Source organism: Sinocyclocheilus anshuiensis, unplaced genomic scaffold (assembly GCF_001515605.1).
Source record: "Sinocyclocheilus anshuiensis isolate Anshui unplaced genomic scaffold, SAMN03320099.WGS_v1.1 scaffold366, whole genome shotgun sequence".
Lineage (NCBI taxonomy): Eukaryota > Metazoa > Chordata > Actinopteri > Cypriniformes > Cyprinidae > Sinocyclocheilus > Sinocyclocheilus anshuiensis.
In genome coordinates, this window is record NW_015547673.1 from 803,028 (window position 1) to 828,788 (window position 25,761).

Here is a 25,761-nt window from a genome sequence, read left to right on the forward strand (position 1 = left end):
CCACCTCTAGTTTTTTTTTTTTTTTTTCATTCATGTAAATTTATTGGTAATAAAGTGTAAAAATTCAGTTACTGAAACTTCTTTAATTATGGAATATTAGTATCTGTAAAAGGTAAGAGTGTTAAAAAAAAGTTGAAAATGAGCAGCAGAAGTACCAGAAATATCTTTGGGGGTCTTTGAATATTGTCTTGGACTATGGTTGAGGGGTTTTGGTACAAGCAAAGTGACCCTGTGCAGATATGTGTAAGGACTAATTTTACCCAGAATAAAATGTGGCAGAACTTCTCTGGTTAATACCATGTTCAACATGAAGTGATTAATTAAGTGTAGGGTTAAAAAAAAACACTCTTAAAGCTAAGTTTTACCCTAATGTTAAGCTTATTTTACAGTTTACACATTTAGAAATAAATACTGCCAGCAGACTAAAGCATCATGTTGTAAACGAGGTGAACAGAGACGTTTGCGTGGCCAGAAACTGTTACATGGAAAATCGACAGGAGAACAATGCCAAGGGCATATTTTCAACTCCTCTGAGAACGCCACAAGGAATTCAGGTTGTTCTTGTGCACACAGTGCAGCGCTACCCAATAAAGTAGCCTCAGAGTGCATAACATGCTGGACAATACTAGCACACACTTCTAATGAAGAGTTAAAGTGGTCCAACTGTAGCCGGGAATCAAACTCATTAGGCATCTGGCATTCATTAGGACCTTGTTAAATCTGTGGACCTCATCATGAAGATTATTACGGCCCCCAACCCCCTTCCCACATTTGAATCTAACCCCAGAAAGCGGGAAACTGAGTGACAAAAACAGACGCCACAGTCACCGCTAGTTTGTTTGACTGTCCTTAAATGGGGATTTCCAGCCATTTTTCCTTGTTTTAAGAACTTTTTCATGTATGAAATACATCACATGCAAGTCATAGGAGCTTGAAGCATGTTAAATATCAGTTCAATGTCATGACATGTATATTAACGTGTGTACATTCATAACAGAGGGACCTGAAATGGTCCTGAAGGTTGAAATAATACACATTTTGAATAGGGTTCATAAGTGAAAAGAGGGCATGCGTCCAAACAGAGGCAAGATCTGATGTGTGGTCTGCAGCATGAAGGATGAATGGGAAAGAAACGACTAAAGAAAAACATCGAGTCACTGAATTAAAGCACAAAGTCTGGCCCGGCGGCTGAGAAAGGCTCTGTATCACTCATGCTAATAGAGATAATGATCTCCATCTAAACCATCGTCAGCCCTGCTGCCTGACAGAGATGATGGGGTTTATGGAGTAATTCGTGAGCTTTATAAACCACGGCTTGATAGGAGCCACCTGGATGAACCGTGTCTCCTGTTCTCTGCTTCTGGTCTCAGTATCACTTTCTTTGTGTCTGCCTTCTGTTTCTTTATTTTGCTGTTTGTGTCTCTCTACCTTTCTTCCCTTCAGAAATTCACTGCCATAGTGACTGTTTCTAGGGATGTTGTTATGTGGGCTTTAGGGGTTAACGTCACAAATACATTTTTTTTTTCTGAGCCGTGAACCTTGTTCCTTGTTTTCTTCCATTCTGATTAAGAGTTACTGATGATGTTTCTTGTCATTATATTTGTTTACTGTCATTCTGAAGATGGTCTGTTCTGGTCGGTCAATGTCTTGAGAAAACTGCTTGAGCTCACAAACAATGAGCACAATGTAATTTCCACCACATCTCAAGTGCGATAACAAGTGCAATTTATACTGTGGTGGAAAGAACATTTGAAACATTTTTGGAATAAAATCATAAGACTCCTCTGTCTTCTCAAACTTTCTGCATAATTAGACAAAATTATAGCTTCATTAAGGCAGAGTATACTTTATTTTCTATGTTCCTTGGGTTCCCAAACACTGTAAAAAATAATTTATGCAAAACATTCTCCAATAATCTTTGTTTTATTTACAAGAAAACACTATTTCAGTTTTTCTACTTCAAAGTTTCACATTTAATTCAATGTGTTGCCATTAATCGAAATCGAATCGAAATTGCGATTTGAGACGTTGCGATTTCCTAATCGCAAAGCCTGCGATGTGGACGCGATATTACTCTGTTCCAGAGCATATGCATGACTGCCAGCCTTGAGTTGCAATCTTACTTGCCCTGGGCAAGAGTGAGCGCACCTCCGTTCTCCCCAATTAGCACTGCTCTAGCCAACTGCGTAAACCCCCACCATTAAAAAAAAAAAAAAAACGGAACGCGGGACGGGAGAGAGACAAGAGTGGGATTATGGCGTCTACTGAGTCAGATCGATAGTTAGGCAAATTAAAACTAAAGAAAACCGTATGCAACTTGAGCTTCGAAATGACAGACAACGAACAAAAAAGGTAATTTGCAAGAGCTGCGTCTTATACCATTATAATCTTGCCTGCTGAAGAAAAAAACAATAGAACCCCTCCCAAAACACAATAACAAATTTGATGGATTTCAGGGTTATAATGGGAATTTGTTTTGTTTTAATGTAAACTATAATGGTGTCTATTTGATGGATTCTATTGGTGGGATGTAATCTGGCAGATGGCAACCAATAGAACAACAGTAATTCCTATTGGAATAATGCCCAAAACAAAAAGGAATTTTGTAATGGTTTAATGGAAACTATAAGAATTTTTGTGATGGTTTCTATTGTTTTTTTCAGCAGGGTAATGATATACATACTGTGCTGCACATTATTGACAATATTGAGCTGAAGCTTGACTTTGCAAATTTAAAATCGCAAATCAAATCGCAATCGCAATATCTGTCAAAAAAATCGCAATTTGATATTTTCTCCCAAATCGCACAGCCCTATTTCAAAGCCAATTTTTTTCTATTGTAATTCAGTGCACAAGACTTTCAAAGTCTCTTTATTTACCATGAGTGTAGATGGATGTGTTGGAGGTGCACACTACCTAGTGGACCAAGTGTGCAGACAATGATCTGGCTACACACAGATGGTGTGAACTGTCATTTAGGACTGTTCTTATGCCACAAATTATGTAATGCAGACTGCCCATAAGCCATCATGAGAAATTTTGGCTTTATAAATGACACACAATTTTAAAAAGTGCCTGAAGTGAGGCCTGAGGTTTTCCCACAAATAGAAGATTTTTTGAAGAATGTTGGGGATCAAACAACACTAGACCCCACTGACTTCCACTGTATAGATTAAGAGAAAAAAAAAAGAAATATAAAATCTATATAAAAATATAACATCTTTCTTTTTGTTTTACAGAAAAAAAAAAGGTTTGAAAGCATGAAAGTGAAAGTAAGTGATTTTAATTTTTAATTTTTTTTGGTGAAGTGCCTCTAGATTTTCATTTTTGGTGAGGTTGAACAATATTTGGAGTCTGATGTGACAGAGGAAGAAAAAGATTCTTGGTTACTGGGTCTTTCAAGATCAACTGGCATGGGCCGGCATGGTGATAAACCTGTATATTTATCAAAAGCAGACTAATTGTGTCTAACATACTTTTAACACAGGGTTCAACACAGAGCCCCCATGTTTTTAAGTCCAACCCGAAATAGCACTTTGTCCCTCTGGAACATCTGAGGAAGCGAGAAAAAGGAAGAGAGATGGGGCGGGGGGAAGACAAACCAAGCCAAAAAAACGATTTTAGTCTGTGCTCTGGAAGAGCAAATCTTATTAAATCTTCCTCAAGGAGCGGTCTAAGAAAGAGAGGAAGCTGACGGGAAAGAGACTTGTTTTGAGGCTGGAACAGCAACTGATTGACCGTCCGCTGCGGGCCAAGCCTTTATTTGTGTTCTGAGGCAGAGACCGCAAGCGAGCGCTCCAGTGAGCCACACCCCCCAGTGAATGAACTCCAGCATGCACAAACACGCATGCACACACAAACACGGCAGATGGTCTGCCATCACCAAGCACTAAATAGAGGGGAGCCCACATTTATAAGAGCAGGGCCGCTCCACCCAGCTCAACTTATTGAGAAAGGGGAAGAAGAGATGGATAAAAGAAAATGAGCATGCCAGCATTCTGCCACTGAACCAAACTAAGTGAAAACAAATGAGAGACAAGGCCCTCAGCGGAAATGAGTGTGATATGAACGTAAACATCACATTTCCTTAATATTCTTCTGATACTTTCATTCGCACCCTATTTTTTTTAAATAAGTCGCATCTGACTTTAAGTTGCTCCAGATCAAAACTGCATTGTTGAAACTGCACTATAAACATGCATTTTATCTCCCCTCACTCCACAGCAAACATGTAATATGGCGAATTAAGTCCCCCTTCTAAATAAAAGAGGCAATTACCAATTGATAAAGTCACCACACTGTTCGTGCACAGGTACTTGCATTGCTTATTTATATCTGAACCCTTAAGCCCTTTCACAGGATAAGGCTTGCCACTATGGCAACCCTCAGCAACCACAAAACGGTTGTCACGGGCAACCCATCTGGGCGATCGGGCACTAATAGCAATGGTGGAGGGAGTGATCCGTTGCCAAAGCCACTCTTAGGTTTGGCTGCACATCTCTCTCCCAAGAGCAGCACGATCAGCATGGGCATATCCTAATAGACTGAACGCACCTCTCTCCTCCCACTGTTCTCGTCCTCAAGGAGTGTGTGCAATAAACATGCATATTCCCAAATGACAGCCCTCGGCGAGGATAAGGAAAAGTGGTAGGAGAGATGGTAGAAAGTCCTCAACATACAGTACCAGCAAACATTTTATTGATTGTAGGATTCCTATTTTACACAAATATGGTAAAATGTGGTCATTATCATCGGTTTGGTCACTTCCAAACAACAACCAGTCCCTAGATTTGCCAATGTTTACAAGGTTCATGGCACTGACTCTATTCTATAGTAGAAAGTAAACTTGATTTCTTTAAGTACAACTGCATTCCTCTGCCGGTTCTCACAGTTACTGTAAGATTTCAGGTTTACCCCAAAATGTTACACAAGTTGACCAGACACTGTCAATTTTGTTGCTATGTTTCAAAACCTAGTGTGCTGAACTAAATCATTTCACATTTTAGTGGAAAAAAAGCTTAATTTCACCATTTGCAAAATAACAGCATTATACAACAGAAGGCTTGCGTGGGCTTTCACACTGATAAATACATTGGAATGAATCTAATCAGATTTCAGATTCTGAAAGTTGTGTTTACAGTATATGAACCCTAAACTTTCGATCTGAGTCGCATATTTATATATTGCATGCATTCCGAGCATGTATTCAGAACTGAAGAAAGCCAGCGCAATAATGTCACCTGAGCTACTGTGAGCATAATGTTGTTTTTGCCGTGGTGACATCTAAAAACAAAGCTGTCATATAAGTGCTTTTCATGCAGATATTTAGTAAATATTCAGTACCCTCCACTGACCAGTTTCTAAGACATAGATGAACATCTGCACGTTCTGTATAATAAGTAATATATAATATGTGTATAATATATGTAAAAATACTCATCCCACATCTTATTTAAAAAAATTGTATGAATCAAGTGTTTACATGGTTAATTATTTTTACACTGTTGATCAGACTATTTCAGTTCTACACCACCCCTTTCAATCCGCTCAGAATTTAATTCAGATTGCGTTAAATCAGATCAATTGATTATCTACATTTATATGTAACAAGATAATGACAGCATTTGAGGCACAACAGAACTCTGGATGAATAAAAATATGAAATTAAAGTTATTTCTATAGACTTTTACTATAATAATTTCTGTTAATAACAGTCATTTGACTTCATAACATTTGATCAAATAGTTATCAGGAGTTGGCCACTCAGAACGGTTACAAACAAACATTGCGAAAATTTGCATGAAGACATTGCATTTAAATGATATACTACATGAAACTACATAAACTGCTTAAAGTGCCCCTATTATTCCATTTTTAAGGTTCCTAATATTGTTTTGGGAGTCTCCTACAATAGGTTTACATGCATGCAAGGTCAAAAACACTTTCGTTTCCTCAATTCATGCATTTAATATCACCTAATTTTCCAATGATTCTCAAACGATTAGTTCAAAGCAGTTCTAAGATCCAGTCTCTCTAATTCCCTCCTTTCCGTGAGTCTACTCTGCTCTGATTGGTCAGATGGCCCAGTCTGTTGTGATTGGTCTACCGCGTACAGCGTGTGTCGGAAACAATATGCCTATTGTCATAGTTCTGTATTTTGAACGCTCAATAGAAAATATAAACATCTATTATTTATGATACAGGTTGTGATTCAGTGAAGCCAGCTGGTCCAAATTAACTGTGTACTGAGCCATCTTTCAAGAGCAAGTGTTTTGTGAATCCCGCATTGAACTCCCCGAGATTAGAGAAGCAGTCGCCAGTAAAATGACAGGAACACAAAAATGTTTGGGGTTGTACTGCTGTGGTACAGTGGAAAAAAAATTAACCACTGATTCTTTGCAGCCATATCTTTCGGAAGTGAAAATAAAACTAATTTACTTTGACAGCTTAGGACACAGCGTCTTCTTGACGTGAAGTCAACCACACAAAGCTACAGTGTTTGAGGGCGGGGTCAAATTATTTGTGGCCGGCTAACGTAGAACATAGGCGGGCATTACAGTGTTTCCCACAGACTTACACTCACATTTACAACTCTGCTCTGCGTGTTTGCTGCGTAAAAACATAAGTCGATTTTCACATTGGTCTGAACGAAAACAGCAGACAGGCTGATTGCAAATGCAAATTCATTCTCTGCCAGCAGGAGGCGCTTTTGGAGCAGCAAAAACAGAGGTTTCCCCGATAACGGCTGTAATCAAAGCCGCACTGCACTCACAAATGCTACTTTATTATAGGAAAGATTAAATAAAAAATGACATCCACGTTTTTCTGAAGACAGTCAGTTCCCTTCAAAGATATATTCATATAAAAACACCCGCACATCATTTTGATTTTGAAACGTGCAGTGGCCATGTTTATTCAACGAAGTTAAAGCCTTTTGGAAAATCTATGTGACGGTCAGTTTTGATATTGTGGCGGGCCGCCACAAATAAATCAATGTATGAGAAACACTGCATTATGCAAATGTGTTGGCCCGTGACGTGTAGCCGTAACGGAAGTGGGATTCGAATTACTGATGACTCCTTTAGGCTGTTCAGAGTCGATTCTTTCTTTTGGGAGACAATAACTTTATTTATCGTGCACTTTCGGCTTTACTAATATGTTTTATAAAGGTTTATTTTGCAAAAACTCCAATTCCAGCCACACAGCGCCGCTCTGCTCATGTGGGCAGTGTGAACACTGTAACCTGGCAATATGGATGCCAAAATAAATACACAAAACCGACCTAAGAGTGCTGTAGCCATTATGTTCAAGCTCCTGGAAAACATTTTTCGGCTAGCACAGGAAGTGGATTAAAAGCACTTTGTGCAGTCTTTCAACAGAAACATGATCAGACTTCCTCCATCCTTACAACCCTTTTCTATGTGTCTCACTCATGTCACTTCCTCATCGTCTATCACCCTCTCACAGAATGATGGAGAAGACAAAGAGGGAAAGAGAGGAAAAGAGAGAGAAGAGGAGGAGAGTGGTACAATGGCCGTCTCTGTGCCCGTAAGGCTGCCAGGATGCGAGGAGGGAGAAGTGGAGGGTCTGACCAAACGGAGCAGTGTGAAAAGGCAAAAGCGAGAAAGAGAGAGAGAGTAAAAATGCGAGACAGCGGGCAGGATGAATAAGCCCTCCTCAGCCCATCTCCACCAGGCTCAGCTGTACAAGGACGGGCCTGTGCATCAGAAGGGCGAGAAAACCAACACCACACACCTCGAACGCTCTGCATCAGAGCCCTTATTGTACACGCCACTTTTCCCAGGATACCCAGCACCCCCTGACGTGGGACTAATGGATATTCCTGCTATCTTTTCCTCTCTTAACTCACTCTCTGGAGACTACCTCTACCTGAACCACACTTTACAAATATCACAGAGGACCATTAGAGGAAAAAAAAACCTGCACCAGGCACAACGGGTGTATAGATGTGTGCATACATGAGTATGAATGTGACAGACAGTGTTGTGGAGTAACTAACTAAAAGTAGAGACACTACCATCCTAAGTTTTTCAGTTGCGTGACAGTAGCTCAGTTGTTTAAAGTGAATTCAGGTATCACAACATCACAAATGCACAGTATTAAAATGGATATTCAGTGAAATTTGCCATAGATTACATTTAACAGTGGTGATATGAGTGTTAACTAAAAATTTACTTTAAGCATTAGATGGTGGCAAAGGTACTCTATATTTAAAAATAGCTGAAATAGAGCATAAAAAAATATTTAATATTCCCCAATACAGAGAAATTTGTAATCTCTAACAGTCCCTTTTTATAAGACTGAGATGACACTATTTCTAATACAATTTTTTATATTTTCATTAACTCAAATGGCACGATATATTGTGATCCCTAAACTTAGTGATTTCAGTTCCTTAATGGTTCACCTAGCATTCTTTTAGTGCTTTTAGTGCATTAAGTTCCATCCACTTCTGGAGAAAACATTGAACATTTTTAAATTAATAATTTAAAGTAAAATGTAAAAAATACAAATAAATAAAAAATAAAAACCACAGTAGAAAAAGACGACAACTATCCAACTATCCTCTCAAATAGAGCTGTTTATCTCTTTTTGATTCATTAAAATAAATGTTTTATTGCATTTAATTTAAATTTGTTTGATAGTCATTTTAATGTACTTAAATACAGTAGCTTAGGTGACAATTCTGAAATTTACTCACCCTCAAGTTGTTCAAACCTGTATGTTTCCTTCTTCTGCTGAACATAAAAGACATTTTGAAGAATATTGGTAACCAAACAGTTTCTGGGGCCCAGTGACTTACATAGTATTTTTTTTCCATTCTATGGATGTCAAAGAGGACCACCAACTGTTTGGTTACCAACATTCTTCAAAATATTTTCTGTGTAAAAAAGAACAACAACAAAAAGAAACACCTAAGCTACTGTATTTAAGTACATTAAAGTAACTGCAAAAAACACATTTTCAAACTATGGTTTCAGTGTCAGATGTACTGGTTTACTTCCATTCCATACACCTGATGACTTCTGGGAACATGCAAGTACTTGTAAGTACAGAGAAAGAAAACTCATTTTTGAGAACACATTGTGCTTTCCATTAACCTCTACAGCCAAACCACACAAAAAGAATCAACCATTTCAGCAATCGTGCCGCACAATTCCAAAATAATGTGTGGAAGCTGTTGGAAAGGGCACCACACATACACACACTGATCCTTAACAAGACATCATGCCAAGACGCTCTATGTTAAGTGCTGGAGACAACTAAGAGTAAAAGAATGCAAGTGTTCTCTGAAGAAGAAGAAGAGAGGAAGGAGCAGGACTGAAGGGATTCCAGTTTGAGGATGAAAAACGAAGAGAGAGCTTGAACGGATCTTAAAATTCCAGTAGAAATATGTGAGGGAAAGATCCTAACCCTCTCTGGCACCAAAGTGGCTTCTGGGATCTAACAAAAACCACAATTACACCAGAGTCCCCCATAACAGACCCTCGTGACAGACGAACATAAAAGACTCTGAAGCCACTGAAGTAAAGAGCAAGCCGACTGTTTGTGCATGTTTGTGTGTCCAGCATTTCTGACCACAGATGTGGCAGCAAATCAACCCTACTGCTACACCTCATTGGCTGCTTCCTTGTTCCTGCCTTTAAACATCATTTAATCCAGAACTTTCCCTTATATATCTAATCCATTGTTTGGCATGGCTAACTCTAGGCATGTCAAACATTTATCCCTCCACTAAAACTGTATGCTGTACTGAAGCAATCTAAAAAACAGATGCTGCTGAACCCCGTAACATACATGTTATGAATCCCCAGATGCTACAGAATCTGTAGAGTCAATGATGAAGATCTTGTAATAAACCTGAGGTTAAAAGAAGCTACAAGAAAGGTCAACCGTACTGTTTCAATAATGTTCTAAATTAACCATTTCCAGGTTGCGCTCCCATGAACATCAGCATGGAGAGGTGACCTTTTCAAAGTTTATGTACTCACCGCCCGCTATGAAAATATTGGAAATGCTAACCCTTTTATTGCGAACGGTATAATATCGGATGGAAATCATAATCTCATTTCCTGAGAGTGCGATCCTGGAGCTCGTTGTGAAGCGGCATCAGAGTTCATTTGTGCCACTGAGAACCTGCTTTTCCCATGAAGTCATATACAGTATAGGCTGAGACTAAAGGGATTTATGAGCCACATTTCAGAAGCAGAGCAAAGCAATCCTCTTCCGTGAGCATTTACTACGAACATGAACACATATGGAGGCTTCTCAGATGCATTAGGCAGAACTAACATCAATGTTCTGCTGCAGATCCCATCAACATTGAGACTTACCAGACCTCATCCCTCCAACTTCACTTGCTCGTTTTTGACAACCTGTAATATGTTCAGTACTGATTCACATGGAGTATAAAAATTGAACACAAACTGAAAAATAAACTTTAAGCAGTCATATACATTTACAATTTATCTTCCTAGAAAACACACCAAAAATATTGACATCTCAATCATCTTGTTTGTATGGGCATATGCATATTTTTGTCCAAAAAATAGTTTTCAGAATGAGAACATCCCATCATCCTTAATTATAAATGCTACTGGCTTATAAAACATACTCTAATAGTACAAGACATCTGACCCAAAAAAACATAAACAAAGATAAGGCTAAGATGATGCACTTCCTTAACCCTTGTCCTGTGTTAAATATCCTTTACCTAATTTGGTTTTCCCAGGCAAAAATGAGTGGCATTTTAAAATCTTCTTGTAAATCTCTCCTTATGCTACATTATCCCCAAATCTTGGATTCAATCCTTTTGACATCTTGTTTTCTTTCAGTTAGCACAGGTTTCGCATTTTGTTTTTGAACTGATTAATGGTAGTACCTCAAGTTTTTGAGTGAAAAAAAAAAGCATTATTTGTGGATAATTTTGGCAATGTTCACTGAAAAAACCGAGGCGCATAAGCTCAGATCAATGAGGCCTACAATCTATCAAGTTCCAAAAAGAAATGCATACCTGTGCTAATTGAAATAAATACATTTTTTAGATTATTTTGGATCACAAGTGCAACAAGGTGGGGAAAAAATCCCCCAAAAGTACCAAAATTATAGATTTTTTGAGAAGTTGTTAAACCCCTGTGTGAGCAAAGTCTGTAGGTTTAAGTTCAATGTGATAATATTAACTAGCATTTTCTAGGGAAAAAAAATCCTCTCAGGGTCAAAATGACCAAAACACAATATGAGGGATAATCAAGCAATCAAGAAAAAGTTCTGGTATTTGTTGCTTGTTGTGTCACGTTCACAACTGGTTCAGAGAAATATGGTTATATCTAGTCACATTGCATTTGGTTAGGACATGGTTTTATTGTCTTTTTCACAACTAATTGAAACCGGGACAAGTAGAACCCTCTGGTTTTCACAACAAAATACATCCAGCAATCAGCACTCCAGATCTCTTGTGTAAAGGCTACTTGCTATTTAAAACAAGAACGAGCTCTTCAGAATGTGCCGTCCTGACTTCTGTTTCAATGGGTCATACATCAACACAAAAGAACCCCTGTCAAACCATTCCATGGAGGATTTATTGGTTGAGATCTGTTATTTGTACTTCAGGTTTATATTGTATATAAGAGTGACTCTACCTGAGAGAGGGGTTGGGACAGTCTGTGACTCAGTATGTTCTTCTCCTCTGAGGGCCAAGAATGAAGCTGGAGGCTGAAAAATAAAGAAATATTTAGCTTTAAGTGCAGACAATGGGACATTTCTGAACTGGTGTTGAATTCAAACAAGTTTTGAAGCAAACTACAACTGACATGAAATGGGTTGCAGTTATAGACAACGGTTTTCATCATAATAAATGTTTTTTGAGCAGCAAATCAGCATATTATAAAGGTTTCTGAAGGAGCGTGTGACACTGAAGACTGGAGTAATGATGATAAATTTAGTTTTGCATCACAGGAAATAAAATAATTTTTAAAATATATTTAAATAGAAAAATATTAATTTTAAATTCGAATAACATTTCATAATATTACTGTTTTTACTGTAATTGTTTTTACTGAACAAATAAATTAAGCCTCTGTGAACAGACTTCTCTCAAAAACATTTTTCAAAAAATTTAACTTTAAAAACCCCAAATGTTAACAGTAGTGTACAGTATCAGTTTTTTTCAATAATGTATGAGAATATCTTACAGTATATAGCTCAGTAGTCACATTGTTTTTGTTTTTTTTGTAATTTATAAAACAATACCAAATGACAGAATGTTCATTTTTGGGTGACTATTCCTTTAACTGTAGCGTTTTAACAATATAATCAAATACCATCTCTTCAAAAACAAATCATAGAGTGTTAATCCTATAATGTACAACTTGCATCTTATTTGGGCAGGCGACATCAAAAGAAACAAGTAACTTTTTCAGCATCATGCTGTGTTGTAATGCAGGCATCTGGCCAGTTCTGCCTGATTAATCCATAATTTATGAATCTAGTCATAATCCATCACTAAATCTAATCAAATGAGCTTCACCAGCAGTGATATGTGGAATGTGCTGCAGTCAGTCAGAGGTCAGACACTTACACTGTTAAATCTGAAAAGAACAGGTAGAGATTTGGATCTGTGTCTCTCTCTCTCTCTGTGTCTGTCTGTGTGTGTGTGTGTGTGTGTGTGTGTACGCATGGGAGGGCTTCTGGACACAGACAAGCAAACATTTCACCTGTAGTTAAGTGCTGAACTATGATCTATTCCCTCTGCATCAACCCTGTGCAGATTCCCCTACAGGAAACCTGGTACGACCCCCCCAGCTGAAATAAAAAGTTCTTCACAATGAACATTATGAACTTCACGAGGAGCCTAACATTCATCCTGTACAATAACTTTTAGCTCTAATCAAAGTACCCTTTGTCAGTTGCATTTAAAACTGCACTGTCTGCAGCTTCATCTAATTTATTGGAACTTACACCTTAAAAACTTATACCTAAAAATGAAAATTGCAGAATAGCCAAGCTGCTCTTTTCCATACAATGAAAGTGAAGAATGACCAATGTTGTCAAGCAAAGTTTCCAAAGAATTATTAGTCAATAATGACTTGGTTGCATAAGACTTGGCATACACATACAAGTCATATGGACTTTTATGGTGTTTCTGGAGCTTAAACGTTGTGCTCACCATCCACTTTCATTGTATATAATATAGAAGCGTGTACATTCTGCTTAATATCTCTTTTTGCTTTTTAAAAAGAAAAATAAATGTTGGGCTGATAGGCTTAATATCAAATAATCTCAGTCATCCAACACACAATCTACTCTAAATTAATGGAGAATATTTTCTTAAACACTTCTGTTACAGAAATGATTTCTCTGTTTGTACAGCTGAACATTTAAGGTAATAAAGTCAATAAAGGTACAGTATGAGGCATCAGTCATGAAGACATCAGCTGTGTGCTGGAACACAATTTCCTAGAATCTTAATGGAACATAAATCCTAATACAGTGCTATTCTTTACATTATCAATAACACTAACAGACCACAGAGAGATAATAGGCTGCTTATTTAAAGCATTAGTGTGTCAAGGTGCAAAACCAAACATCTATGCAATTATGTAAATGAAATGTTTGCTCAAAGCATTGCCAGCAGGCAATCCAGTTGTACAAACATCATCCATGTCCTTGCATCAATCTGACAGCAGCAAACCTCAACAGAGCAGTAAAGTTGTGCAGTCGTACCTCTTACTGGTGGGTGTGATTCTGCCCCCTTTGTGGTCGGGGCTGGATGGCAGCTCCGGTGAATATGGGCCAGGTGACAGAGAGGCTGGGCTGGAGATGGTGTACTCTCTGTAATTCTGGTTCTCATCTCGACTCACCTGCACAGCCTCCTGCACAACCAGAGGGGGGAAAAAAAGTCAATAACAAATACTTGAGTTTGAATTGATAAGTTCTGATCAAAGGGCTTGTTTTTTGTTTTGCTTTGTTTTGAATAACATAACATAACAATTTCATAATAAAAAAATAATAATAAATACAATAAAATAAAATAAAACAAAAAAAAAAACGCAACATATAACATAACATAAAATAAAATAAAATAAAAAAAAACACACACACAACAAAATCTCATAAGATGTTACATTTTTCAACTTTAAGATGTGGTAACAACTAATTAAACTCTCCTTCTTCACAAGTTCTCACACGGTTGTACAGAAGGACTACGTGACCTGTGGGGCTCAGAATCCTTCCAATATCTGTTACAACAGAGACCCGTCAGCAGTCCCTTTAGCATTTAAAAGGCAGGAATTCTGTCTGATTTATAACACTCCCAAGTTCCTTTCACATGTCACGGATAAAGACATGCAGAATTATTGTTGTAAAGAAAATGAAAAAGTGGGAAATACAGACTCAAATGTCTTATTTGAGCTCAACCTGGCAAACTATAAATCTCTGATAAGCAGATAGATGTTCATCTTCTCTTAATGGATACCAGGAGTGCTCTACTGCAAATCTGAGAAGAGAACTGAACACTAAGCCTCGGGCCAGCAGTTCAGTGGGGCAGCACACTCACCACAGGCTTGCAACAGCGATAGACTGTGGTTTTGTTGCTTCTTGCAGCAACATTTTGTAAATAAGGATATGCTCCTAGTACTTTATTGTAATATCTGCAAGACTTTTTACTGTTTTTGAAAGAAGTCTCTCCTGCTCACCAAGGCTGCATTTATTTGATCAAAAATATAGTAAAACAGTAATATTGTGAGATATTAAATTGAAAATAACTGCTTTCTATTTTCATGTATGTTAAAATGTAATTTATTCCTGTGATGCAAAGCTGAATTTTCAGCATCATTACTTCAGTGTCACATGATCCTTCATGTGCTGATTTGCTGCTCAAGAAACATCTCTTATTATAAATGATCAAATATCAATCATTACTATTATTTATACTGGAAATATATTTATACTTATATTTTGACACCAAACTTTTGAAATCTAGTGTAAAATATTGTATAATGCAACATATAACATACAGTAAGACACAAGGACGTAAGCAAACATTCAGGATTAAGGGAAACAAACGTATAGGTAAATAACTAACAAATCCATATGAAATCTGTGCCTGAAGAACAATTATATTTATATAAATTAAAAATATTTTATTTTTAATATAATTCTTTCAGCTACTGATCATAAGCAGTCTCTTTGCATTTACCAAACATCTGCAGTTAAAGGGATAGTTCATCCAAAAAAGACAAACGTAAATGATTTTGTCATCATTCACCTTTGTCTCATTTCAAACCTGTATAACATACTTTTTTTCTGCAGAGAATGTTGGGGAGAAACCAAAAAGTTTTGGTCTCCATTGACTTCCATTGTATGGAAAAAAAAAACTCAAAATACCTTCTTTTATTTCCCCACAGAAGAAGTTAAGTCATGTTGGAATGACATGAGGGTGAGTCAATGACAATTTTCGTTTTTTGGGTGAACTTTCCCTATAATATTTGCTTTTTTTTCTTTTTTTTTTACTGACCTGAAAGCGGCCAACCAGTTGCTCTGTGATTCCATTGGTCTGACCAGGAGTGGGAGGAGCAGGTCTGTGGGGAACGAGACAAACATTAGTTCAAGGCATTTTATTTTAGTATGCATATTAGCAAACTAAACAAATGCATTGTTAAAAGCTTCCTCAAAAGTGCACTGTTTATTTGGGTCACTTTCTTTGAGCATGGCTTTATAAGTTAGTTTCTGGATAAATTTGGCATCAACCAGGAGACACAAGCAGGTTTTAGACGTCAGATACAGTATGTTGATTTGATAAGGTAGCTGGATAAACTTAAAACTTCCTTCAAAAGAAAAGAATTCCTCAAATTATTGTGAAACTCAAGAGTAAAGATCCGGACTGGAATCCCCTCAATACTGCCATTTATTTCCTCCGCTGGAACTGTGGACAGCAATACATTTAACAAAATGCAGAAGGCTGACCGAGCGTTAATGTAAATTGATGAAATCTGACAGAGAAAAGACAACACAGTCTTGTTTAAATACATCAGTAGAACCCCTGACCAGGAAGCACCACATGTCTGAAAACATTTATTTATCTTAAAATGAATCCCTGGCATATGTTTGGTACAGAAAGCTCTTTGTAGCTTCATGAGGAAGGAATGCCACACAAGGGCCTGATTCAGAGTCGGTACTCTACGTCTTCACGATACCTCAGTCAAACCAGCTTTCCTTATTCCTCAGGAAGCCAAGATCTCTTCGGGAAACTACTATTATTTTATTTCTTAGATATTCTATTCTGTAGTCTCTCATTTGTATAGGAAAAGAAAAAGCTCACCAATTAAGGAAATGCATTCACTCTAGCCACAAATGCAATCTGGTTTAATTGTTGAACTACTTCCGCTTCAAACTAAATTCACTGCAGATGTTTGAAACACACACTTCATTAAGAGCACTTTAAACAGTCAGCGAGTTGATGGAGGCCTGAGAATTGGATGGTCTTTCCAAATAAGCTCGTTTTCACTGCTGTTAATGAGATGTTTTACTGCAAGGCTTAAGCAGAGCATCCTCCTATCACTGACAGTAAAAACATTTTACTCACCCTCTACCTTTTGCTGCTTCTGCTTGCAAATGTTTTATCTCTCTTACTTTATTTCACTCCATGTCATAATGTCATACTCCCTATGATTTATTCTTCACATTTCCTTCTGTCTATGGCTTTGGAAGCATCTAAATGCAGACACATTGTTTTGATGCTTGCGGTGATGGTAAATTAAGAAATGCTACTTTTTGGAGAGGGATAGAGTCAGCAGTTACAAATGTCTCAGCCAAATTAATTGGTGCTTATATAATATATATTTTATTTTATTATAATATATACACAAAAATAAAAACACAAATTCAAGAGACAACTTCCACAGAACACGCACAACCTGAGGTCAAGCTTATCTATGTTATCCTTTAACTTCTGGCTCCTTATTTTTCCCATTGGATGGGCTGAGACAGACAATTAAAACAAGAACAGGTTGCGTGTTCATGGAGCTCTAGCAGAATGGGCATAAATTAGCAGTTGCTCAGTGGCTTTGAAACACTTGATGCTTTTTGCACAAGTACTGACATGATTTAGGGTCTAGAATCCACCCAGTTTTGTTTGGGATGGCATTATGTATTACAACTTGTGTTGGGGGAAAACATTTTTATTTTCATCACTAAAGTGTTTCAAAGCTGAGTGTGTTATTTCTGATGATGATGATTGTTTTCAAACAGGTTTTCTGAAAATTGCATCACGGACATAATGTGTTAAAAATAGCATAGCAGACTTTCTGCTTGTTGATGCACATCTACACCACAGACACAGAGTGATTCTAGCCCTAACGTTCTGTCAAACAATACTGTTGAGTTGTTAGATAAGATCAAACCAGAAAATAAAAATCCTGTTCCAAACTGCTTTCACTCTGGTCGATACTCAATACCTCAGTAACCTCACTCAAAAAACTTGAGGAAATGCTGTTTGAAAAGCGAGACACTTTTAAACTGATGTCATTTTCCTGTGTGCCCCATTTAGTCCTCAATAGGGTCCTCTGCAAAGACTGAGTGTGCACACATGAGCCTCAGCTGAAGGTTTAGCATGATACTGCAGAGGAGGACTACAGGAGCTTGTCTTCTAATCTTTTGAGAAGATCTTCACTTTTGAAGGCAAATTAATACATTCCCAGCAAAATTCCCTGCAACTTCTTCTGTATTACAACATGATTTCCAGAGTGACTTCTCATCTTGTGACAGTACACTTTAATTCTTCAGAAGATGTTGCATCAGAGCGTCTTAATGCACCACATGTACTGCGGCATTCCAGCCATATTTTCAACTCACTGGAGATTAAATAATTACTATATGAGAACGTCACAGAAAAATGTAGAGATAAAATGAGAAAAGGAGAGGGAAAGAAATATAAAACCACATGAGACACACATCAAAGGCTCTTCAAGAGCTGGAAAGTTCTCACAGGAGCCATTAAAACTCGACTCTGTAACACAAAGCCAAGAGTTACTGGTGAAAATTAAGAGACTATTTTAAAGACTTCATGATCATTGTTGCTGATCAGTGATACTAACTACAGTTTTCAAACTTTCAAACAGTGTACAGTAGCTTTTGCAATAAAAAAGGTTTTCCAGCAATTAGTGTTGTAGCATAACCAAACACTACATGGCTGTTTATATATAATATTGATTTGCACATGCAATTTTACTGCCGAGAAAACTGATAAATCAAACACACTTCACAGTCTTTCTCTCATATGTAGAACTGGAAAATCTGACTCATTCTAGCGAACTGGTTCAAAAATTCAAAACAACTCCCATTCAAGTATGACATTTAACTTCTTTTTTTTAACAGAATATTTAGTTTATCACTATGTCTTTGACTCAGATATATTTTTAATCTGGGGATTATTTGTTTTAATTGTATTTAGTGTAGTGTAAATTTATTAGTTCAAGTAGAAGTGTTTTTTGTGCCTACATGAAAATAATATTTTGTATTATGCACTGTCGAGTATGTGTTTTTCTAAATGTGCACACTCTGAACGCTCAGCTCGCACATGCACTTTGACTATTTTTATTTATTTATTTTTTTTTTACACCAAGCAGTTTGTCCTGGCCTGAAACAATAATAAATTACTTGAGTTGAGATAAAACAACAGACGGTCGTGTTGACAAGCGCTTGTATTAGGAGGTTAAGAGATACACACAACATTTTATCATTCCAGACTTCTGTAGAGAAATAGCACAGACACTGAACAAGGATGAAACCTTTCTATTTTAAAGCGCATGTAGCTAGTGTACTAGGTTAAGTCATGTTGGAATGACACGAGGGTGAGTCAATGACAATTTTCGTTTTTTGGGTGAACTTTCCCTATAATATTTGCTTTTTTTTCTTTTTTTTTTTACTGACCTGAAAGCGGCCAACCAGTTGCTCTGTGATTCCATTGGTCTGACCAGGAGTGGGAGGAGCAGGTCTGTGGGGAACGAGACAAACATTAGTTCAAGGCATTTTATTTTAGTATGCATATTAGCAAACTAAACAAATGCATTGTTAAAAGCTTCCTCAAAAGTGCACTGTTTATTTGGGTCACTTTCTTTGAGCATGGCTTTATAAGTTAGTTTCTGGATAAATTTGGCATCAACCAGGAGACACAAGCAGGTTTTAGACGTCAGATACAGTATGTTGATTTGATAAGGTAGCTGGATAAACTTAAAACTTCCTTCAAAAGAAAAGAATTCCTCAAATTATTGTGAAACTCAAGAGTAAAGATCCGGACTGGAATCCCCTCAATACTGCCATTTATTTCCTCCGCTGGAACTGTGGACAGCAATACATTTAACAAAATGCAGAAGGCTGACCGAGCGTTAATGTAAATTGATGAAATCTGACAGAGAAAAGACAACACAGTCTTGTTTAAATACATCAGTAGAACCCCTGACCAGGAAGCACCACATGTCTGAAAACATTTATTTATCTTAAAATGAATCCCTGGCATATGTTTGGTACAGAAAGCTCTTTGTAGCTTCATGAGGAAGGAATGCCACACAAGGGCCTGATTCAGAGTCGGTACTCTACGTCTTCACGATACCTCAGTCAAACCAGCTTTCCTTATTCCTCAGGAAGCCAAGATCTCTTCGGGAAACTACTATTATTTTATTTCTTAGATATTCTATTCTGTAGTCTCTCATTTGTATAGGAAAAGAAAAAGCTCACCAATTAAGGAAATGCATTCACTCTAGCCACAAATGCAATCTGGTTTAATTGTTGAACTACTTCCGCTTCAAACTAAATTCACTGCAGATGTTTGAAACACACACTTCATTAAGAGCACTTTAAACAGTCAGCGAGTTGATGGAGGCCTGAGAATTGGATGGTCTTTCCAAATAAGCTCGTTTTCACTGCTGTTAATGAGATGTTTTACTGCAAGGCTTAAGCAGAGCATCCTCCTATCACTGACAGTAAAAACATTTTACTCACCCTCTACCTTTTGCTGCTTCTGCTTGCAAATGTTTTATCTCTCTTACTTTATTTCACTCCATGTCATAATGTCATACTCCCTATGATTTATTCTTCACATTTCCTTCTGTCTATGGCTTTGGAAGCATCTAAATGCAGACACATTGTTTTGATGCTTGCGGTGATGGTAAATTAAGAAATGCTACTTTTTGGAGAGGGATAGAGTCAGCAGTTACAAATGTCTCAGCCAAATTAATTGGTGCTTATATAATATATATTTTATTTTATTATAATATATACACAAAAATAAAAACACAAATTCAAGAGACAACTTCCACAGAACACGCACAACCTGAGGTCAAGCTTATCTATGTTATCCTTTAACTTCTGGCTCCTTATTTTTCCCATTGGATGGGCTGAGACAGACAATTAAAACAAGAACAGGTTGCGTGTTCATGGAGCTCTAGCAGAATGGGCATAAATTAGCAGTTGCTCAGTGGCTTTGAAACACTTGATGCTTTTTGCACAAGTACTGACATGATTTAGGGTCTAGAATCCACCCAGTTTTGTTTGGGATGGCATTATGTATTACAACTTGTGTTGGGGGAAAACATTTTTATTTTCATCACTAAAGTGTTTCAAAGCTGAGTGTGTTATTTCTGATGATGATGATTGTTTTCAAACAGGTTTTCTGAAAATTGCATCACGGACATAATGTGTTAAAAATAGCATAGCAGACTTTCTGCTTGTTGATGCACATCTACACCACAGACACAGAGTGATTCTAGCCCTAACGTTCTGTCAAACAATACTGTTGAGTTGTTAGATAAGATCAAACCAGAAAATAAAAATCCTGTTCCAAACTGCTTTCACTCTGGTCGATACTCAATACCTCAGTAACCTCACTCAAAAAACTTGAGGAAATGCTGTTTGAAAAGCGAGACACTTTTAAACTGATGTCATTTTCCTGTGTGCCCCATTTAGTCCTCAATAGGGTCCTCTGCAAAGACTGAGTGTGCACACATGAGCCTCAGCTGAAGGTTTAGCATGATACTGCAGAGGAGGACTACAGGAGCTTGTCTTCTAATACTCTTTTGAGAAGATCTTCACTTTTGAAGGCAAATTAATACATTCCCAGCAAAATTCCCTGCAACTTCTTCTGTATTACAACATGATTTCCAGAGTGACTTCTCATCTTGTGACAGTACACTTTAATTCTTCAGAAGATGTTGCATCAGAGCGTCTTAATGCACCACATGTACTGCGGCATTCCAGCCATATTTTCAACTCACTGGAGATTAAATAATTACTATATGAGAACGTCACAGAAAAATGTAGAGATAAAATGAGAAAAGGAGAGGGAAAGAAATATAAAACCACATGAGACACACATCAAAGGCTCTTCAAGAGCTGGAAAGTTCTCACAGGAGCCATTAAAACTCGACTCTGTAACACAAAGCCAAGAGTTACTGGTGAAAATTAAGAGACTATTTTAAAGACTTCATGATCATTGTTGCTGATCAGTGATACTAACTACAGTTTTCAAACTTTCAAACAGTGTACAGTAGCTTTTGCAATAAAAAAGGTTTTCCAGCAATTAGTGTTGTAGCATAACCAAACACTACATGGCTGTTTATATATAATATTGATTTGCACATGCAATTTTACTGCCGAGAAAACTGATAAATCAAACACACTTCACAGTCTTTCTCTCATATGTAGAACTGCAAAATCTGACTCATTCTAGCGAACTGGTTCAAAAATTCAAAACAACTCCCATTCAAGTATGACATTTAACTTCTTTTTTTTAACAGAATATTTAGTTTATCACTATGTCTTTGACTCAGATATATTTTTAATCTGGGGATTATTTGTTTTAATTGTATTTAGTGTAGTGTAAATTTATTAGTTCAAGTAGAAGTGTTTTTTGTGCCTACATGAAAATAATATTTTGTATTATGCACTGTCGAGTATGTGTTTTTCTAAATGTGCACACTCTGAACGCTCAGCTCGCACATGCACTTTGACTATTTTTATTTATTTATTAATTTTTTACACCAAGCAGTTTGTCCTGGCCTGAAACAATAATAAATTACTTGAGTTGAGATAAAACAACAGACGGTCGTGTTGACAAGCGCTTGTATTAGGAGGTTAAGAGATACACACAACATTTTATCATTCCAGACTTCTGTAGAGAAATAGCACAGACACTGAACAAGGATGAAACCTTTCTATTTTAAAGCGCATGTAGCTAGTGTACTAGCAAATGGAGTACACTTTGAAAGGCTGTGTGCATACACTAGCATTAAAAACCAAGTATACTTTGGGCTTTACACTCTTCTGGGAAGATTCTGCTTTAGATGTTGAAATTCACCTCAGTGGTATTCAGTGGCGGTTGCATAAACTGCTTAGACTAGTCTTAAAGAATTAGTCATCTATTTTTTCTGTTCAAGATTGGTCATAATTTTTTTTTTTTTAAGTAAGTTACAAAAAGGTAGATTGGTCTAATTTGAATCTGAAAAAAAAATTAACTGACTACCCCTAACTGCTAGTTGGTCAAACTAGTCCTTTAGACACAGTCTTAACATAGTGGCTTTGTTAATGCAACTGGTCCCAGGTATATATACTGATATACTCTCTGGCTGCCACTGTTTTGTAAGAGGAAACACTTTACAAAACAGCTTAAGGAAACTCTCGTTCATGCCGATAATTCTTCAAATTCTTCAAATTCTTCAAACTGAATTACACACAAGTCAACTTCCCTCCTCTATTACATACTGTAGGCTCTTCTATTTGTAGATGGATTGTCATGAAAACTAAAGGGTCAAGTAGATAGCAGAATACTTCCATAACTCATAGACTAATATGAACTTAGAAGAGGGCAGACACACACCCTCTTCCTCCAGTACACACACACACACACAGATACAGTGCCATTGTTGGCCCAGTGTTGTTTCTGGCCTGGTCAGAGACATGAGGTCAGAAGGGAAAAATGTACTCACATGGACACAGGGCTCAAAGTGCATGTCTGTGAGAGAGCAACGGTACCGTTCTGGTCAGAACAGTGGGCCTCATCTAACGTAAAAACGAGCGCAGATCTGTGCACTCAAATCAACTTATGACAGTTCACGTGTGATTCATGAAACATTCATATGCTGCTAATCCCATCGTACGAATGATTGTACGTTGATAAATGTAGTGACTGAAAACAATCGTCATTTGAATATCATGCCCCTAAAAACTCTGGTTTAGAAGCCTTGATCCTAGAGTTGACACGGAGAAAAGTAACCTGGCCAGAAAAAGGAAGCAATCGCATGAAAGAGAAATGTATCTGATATATTAAACTATAAAATAAAACACAAATTAGGCTAGTGGTATTCATTATTAACGTCAAGCTAAAATGAATTAATTTAAAGCTAAACTGAAACGGCACTGGGATCATGAGACTCTCTCATTCGACAAGAATCCAAATGTTTCCATTTTTGCCATGTAACATTTGGTTGCTAAACTATTGTTCATTATGTAAACATGGTTTTGTACTTCACTCGTGTTCCAATATGGGCATAAAACATCATGCGCAAGTGTTTGTTTGGGTGCTGCACACTGATTTTACAGTGAACCTTTTTAAATTGAGCAGTGTAACTTTCAAATTTGGTTTACTGCATTTTAGTTTGATGATGAATGGCTGAAATGTCAAGTTAGCAATGCTAGAACTGATATGTTGTGTGTGTGCGCTTAAGATCCGGCACGATCAGTTTGATTTAATAAAATAAAGTTATAAAGAACACTAAATGCACTAAGTGTCACAAAAATGAGCATTGATAATACTTTTTTTTCTTTTGTTAATATGTTAATTATTTAAGAGAAATATATTTTGTGTAGTCCTATTTATTTTTATTCCTTTTATATACTTAATTTCTGTTTTTCTCCATTCACAGAAGCGCTGCAGGTGTGTGATAGGGTTGTGACGGTGAGGAAATTTTCCCACCGGTTAATCGACGTGTGACACCACTGGTAATCACCGTGGGGGCGGGGCGGGGGCGTTCCCTCTTTTCCTTGCTTTCCTTCGCTTTTAAATAGCTTGTAAAAGCGGCGTGTGCATTTTACTTTCACTTTGAAATAGCAGCAATTCGGCGTAAAGCAATTGTTTGTTTTTAGTTCGTTTGAATTTTCCCTCTTTTCCTCGCTTTCCGTCGCTTTTAACGGTATCACCGTCAACACCGTCTATCGCAGCAAGCCTAGTGTGTGATACGACGATGTGCGAATCCTCATGGTCTGTTGTTTATGCTGCTATTTACGCATATAAATCTAAAGCTAAAAAATGGTTAATGATCGACTAATGAGATTCGTTTGTCGGTCAGGAAAATAATCTAAATGAACAAAATGCTGTCATTATATGATTCTCTGCCAGATTTATATGCCGCACACAAGTTCAGGCTAACTCAAAAACTTGCGTACACGAGCTGAGACCTGACGTGAGATTTGATCGTAGCCACTGCTCATGTCCATATTGATAAATTTCAAGTTTTGGGTAGAAACGACCATAAACCCAATTTTCTGTTGTACGTTTGTTTGGTAAATGAGGTCCAGTGTGTTTACTGGTGCTGACATATAAAGATGAGTAAAATTACAGACTTCAAGTTAATGACATGACTGAACAACTAGTCAACAAATTGATCTAAGTTGACTAAGACCTGTATAACTGGACCGGTTTTGGGTTCATTGGACCTCAATGCCTTTTAGAAAGTGTTTATGAAAAGTTATTTCATTCACATGGAAGCACAACCACATGGAATAAAACTCTAGCTCCTTTGAACATATTTAGCTGTTGCTGAATTTCAACAAAGACTATAGGCCTATATATGAAGACTCATATATATTCACTCATATTACTATGGATTGGAGAAAGTGAAACAATATGGTGGAATAAGTCCGCCTTCTAAATTAAAAAAAAAGAGCCAACTGTCAACTGATCAAAGTCATTGTCACCACAGCTGCCGTTCAAAGCTCTGGATGTCAGAGAAACAGTGTATTGAGACGCACACTTTGGACTGCACATGCGTGTTGACTTAACCAACTTGAAATACATTTTTTTACCGTATTTGAGTATAAGAAACAATATTTATTGGAAAGTTTATGTCAGATGTTATTGTTAGTTTGAAATATGTTATTTAAATGTGAGTTTGTCAAGTAGTTTTTGGGATTTCATTATTTCCCCACAAGTAGATAGAAAATGGTTTTGCAAAAAATGGCTGCCTGAAGGTGTTGCAAATACCTTTCTTTCTGACTTTCCTTAAAAGTGATGTTTTCAATTTGAGTGAAATTTTCAAAATTGATTTAAAAAAAAATATTGTATTTCATGAACATCACTTTCATTTTAGACCAGTATTAATGCACTTGTATCCATCTCTGAAAGAAAAACAAATGTAGATAAATAAAATAGAGGCACCCTCACCTTTCTATGAGAAGTTGCAGCTGTGTTGTGCAGCTCTTGATTTTGTTTTGTGCCTCTACGTTCAGCATATCGCCAGTATTGAGTCCATTAATCTCCACGACAATGTCACCAGGCTGAAGACAGGCTGTCTCTGCCTTACTGCCAGCATTCACCTTTTTGCAAAAAAAAACAAAAAAACAACATTCAACCAATCAGAACTCAGCCAAGTACAATAACTGTTCATACTAAACTGTAGAGTCAAAGTCTGTGGCCCAATACGAAGAAAACAATTAAATTGGGGTCAATAGAGGTATTCGGAAATAAATAAATTA

At 37.2% G+C, this 25,761-nt stretch overlaps 1 protein-coding gene across 1 annotated transcript in view; it reads right to left on the reverse strand.

Annotated features, from left to right (window-relative positions):
* Positions 1-25,761, reverse strand: part of pdlim2 (PDZ and LIM domain 2 (mystique)) — an 82,922-nt gene that overhangs the window by 28,037 nt on the left and 29,124 nt on the right. Inside the window, exons 3-6 of the mRNA XM_016505261.1 lie at positions 25,451-25,602; positions 18,949-19,012; positions 13,744-13,892; positions 11,661-11,733 (exon numbers count right to left, since the gene is read on the reverse strand). Of these exons, the coding sequence (XP_016360747.1) occupies positions 11,661-11,733; positions 13,744-13,892; positions 18,949-19,012; positions 25,451-25,602 (438 nt within the window). The remainder of the gene's footprint in view (positions 1-11,660; positions 11,734-13,743; positions 13,893-18,948; positions 19,013-25,450; positions 25,603-25,761) is intronic.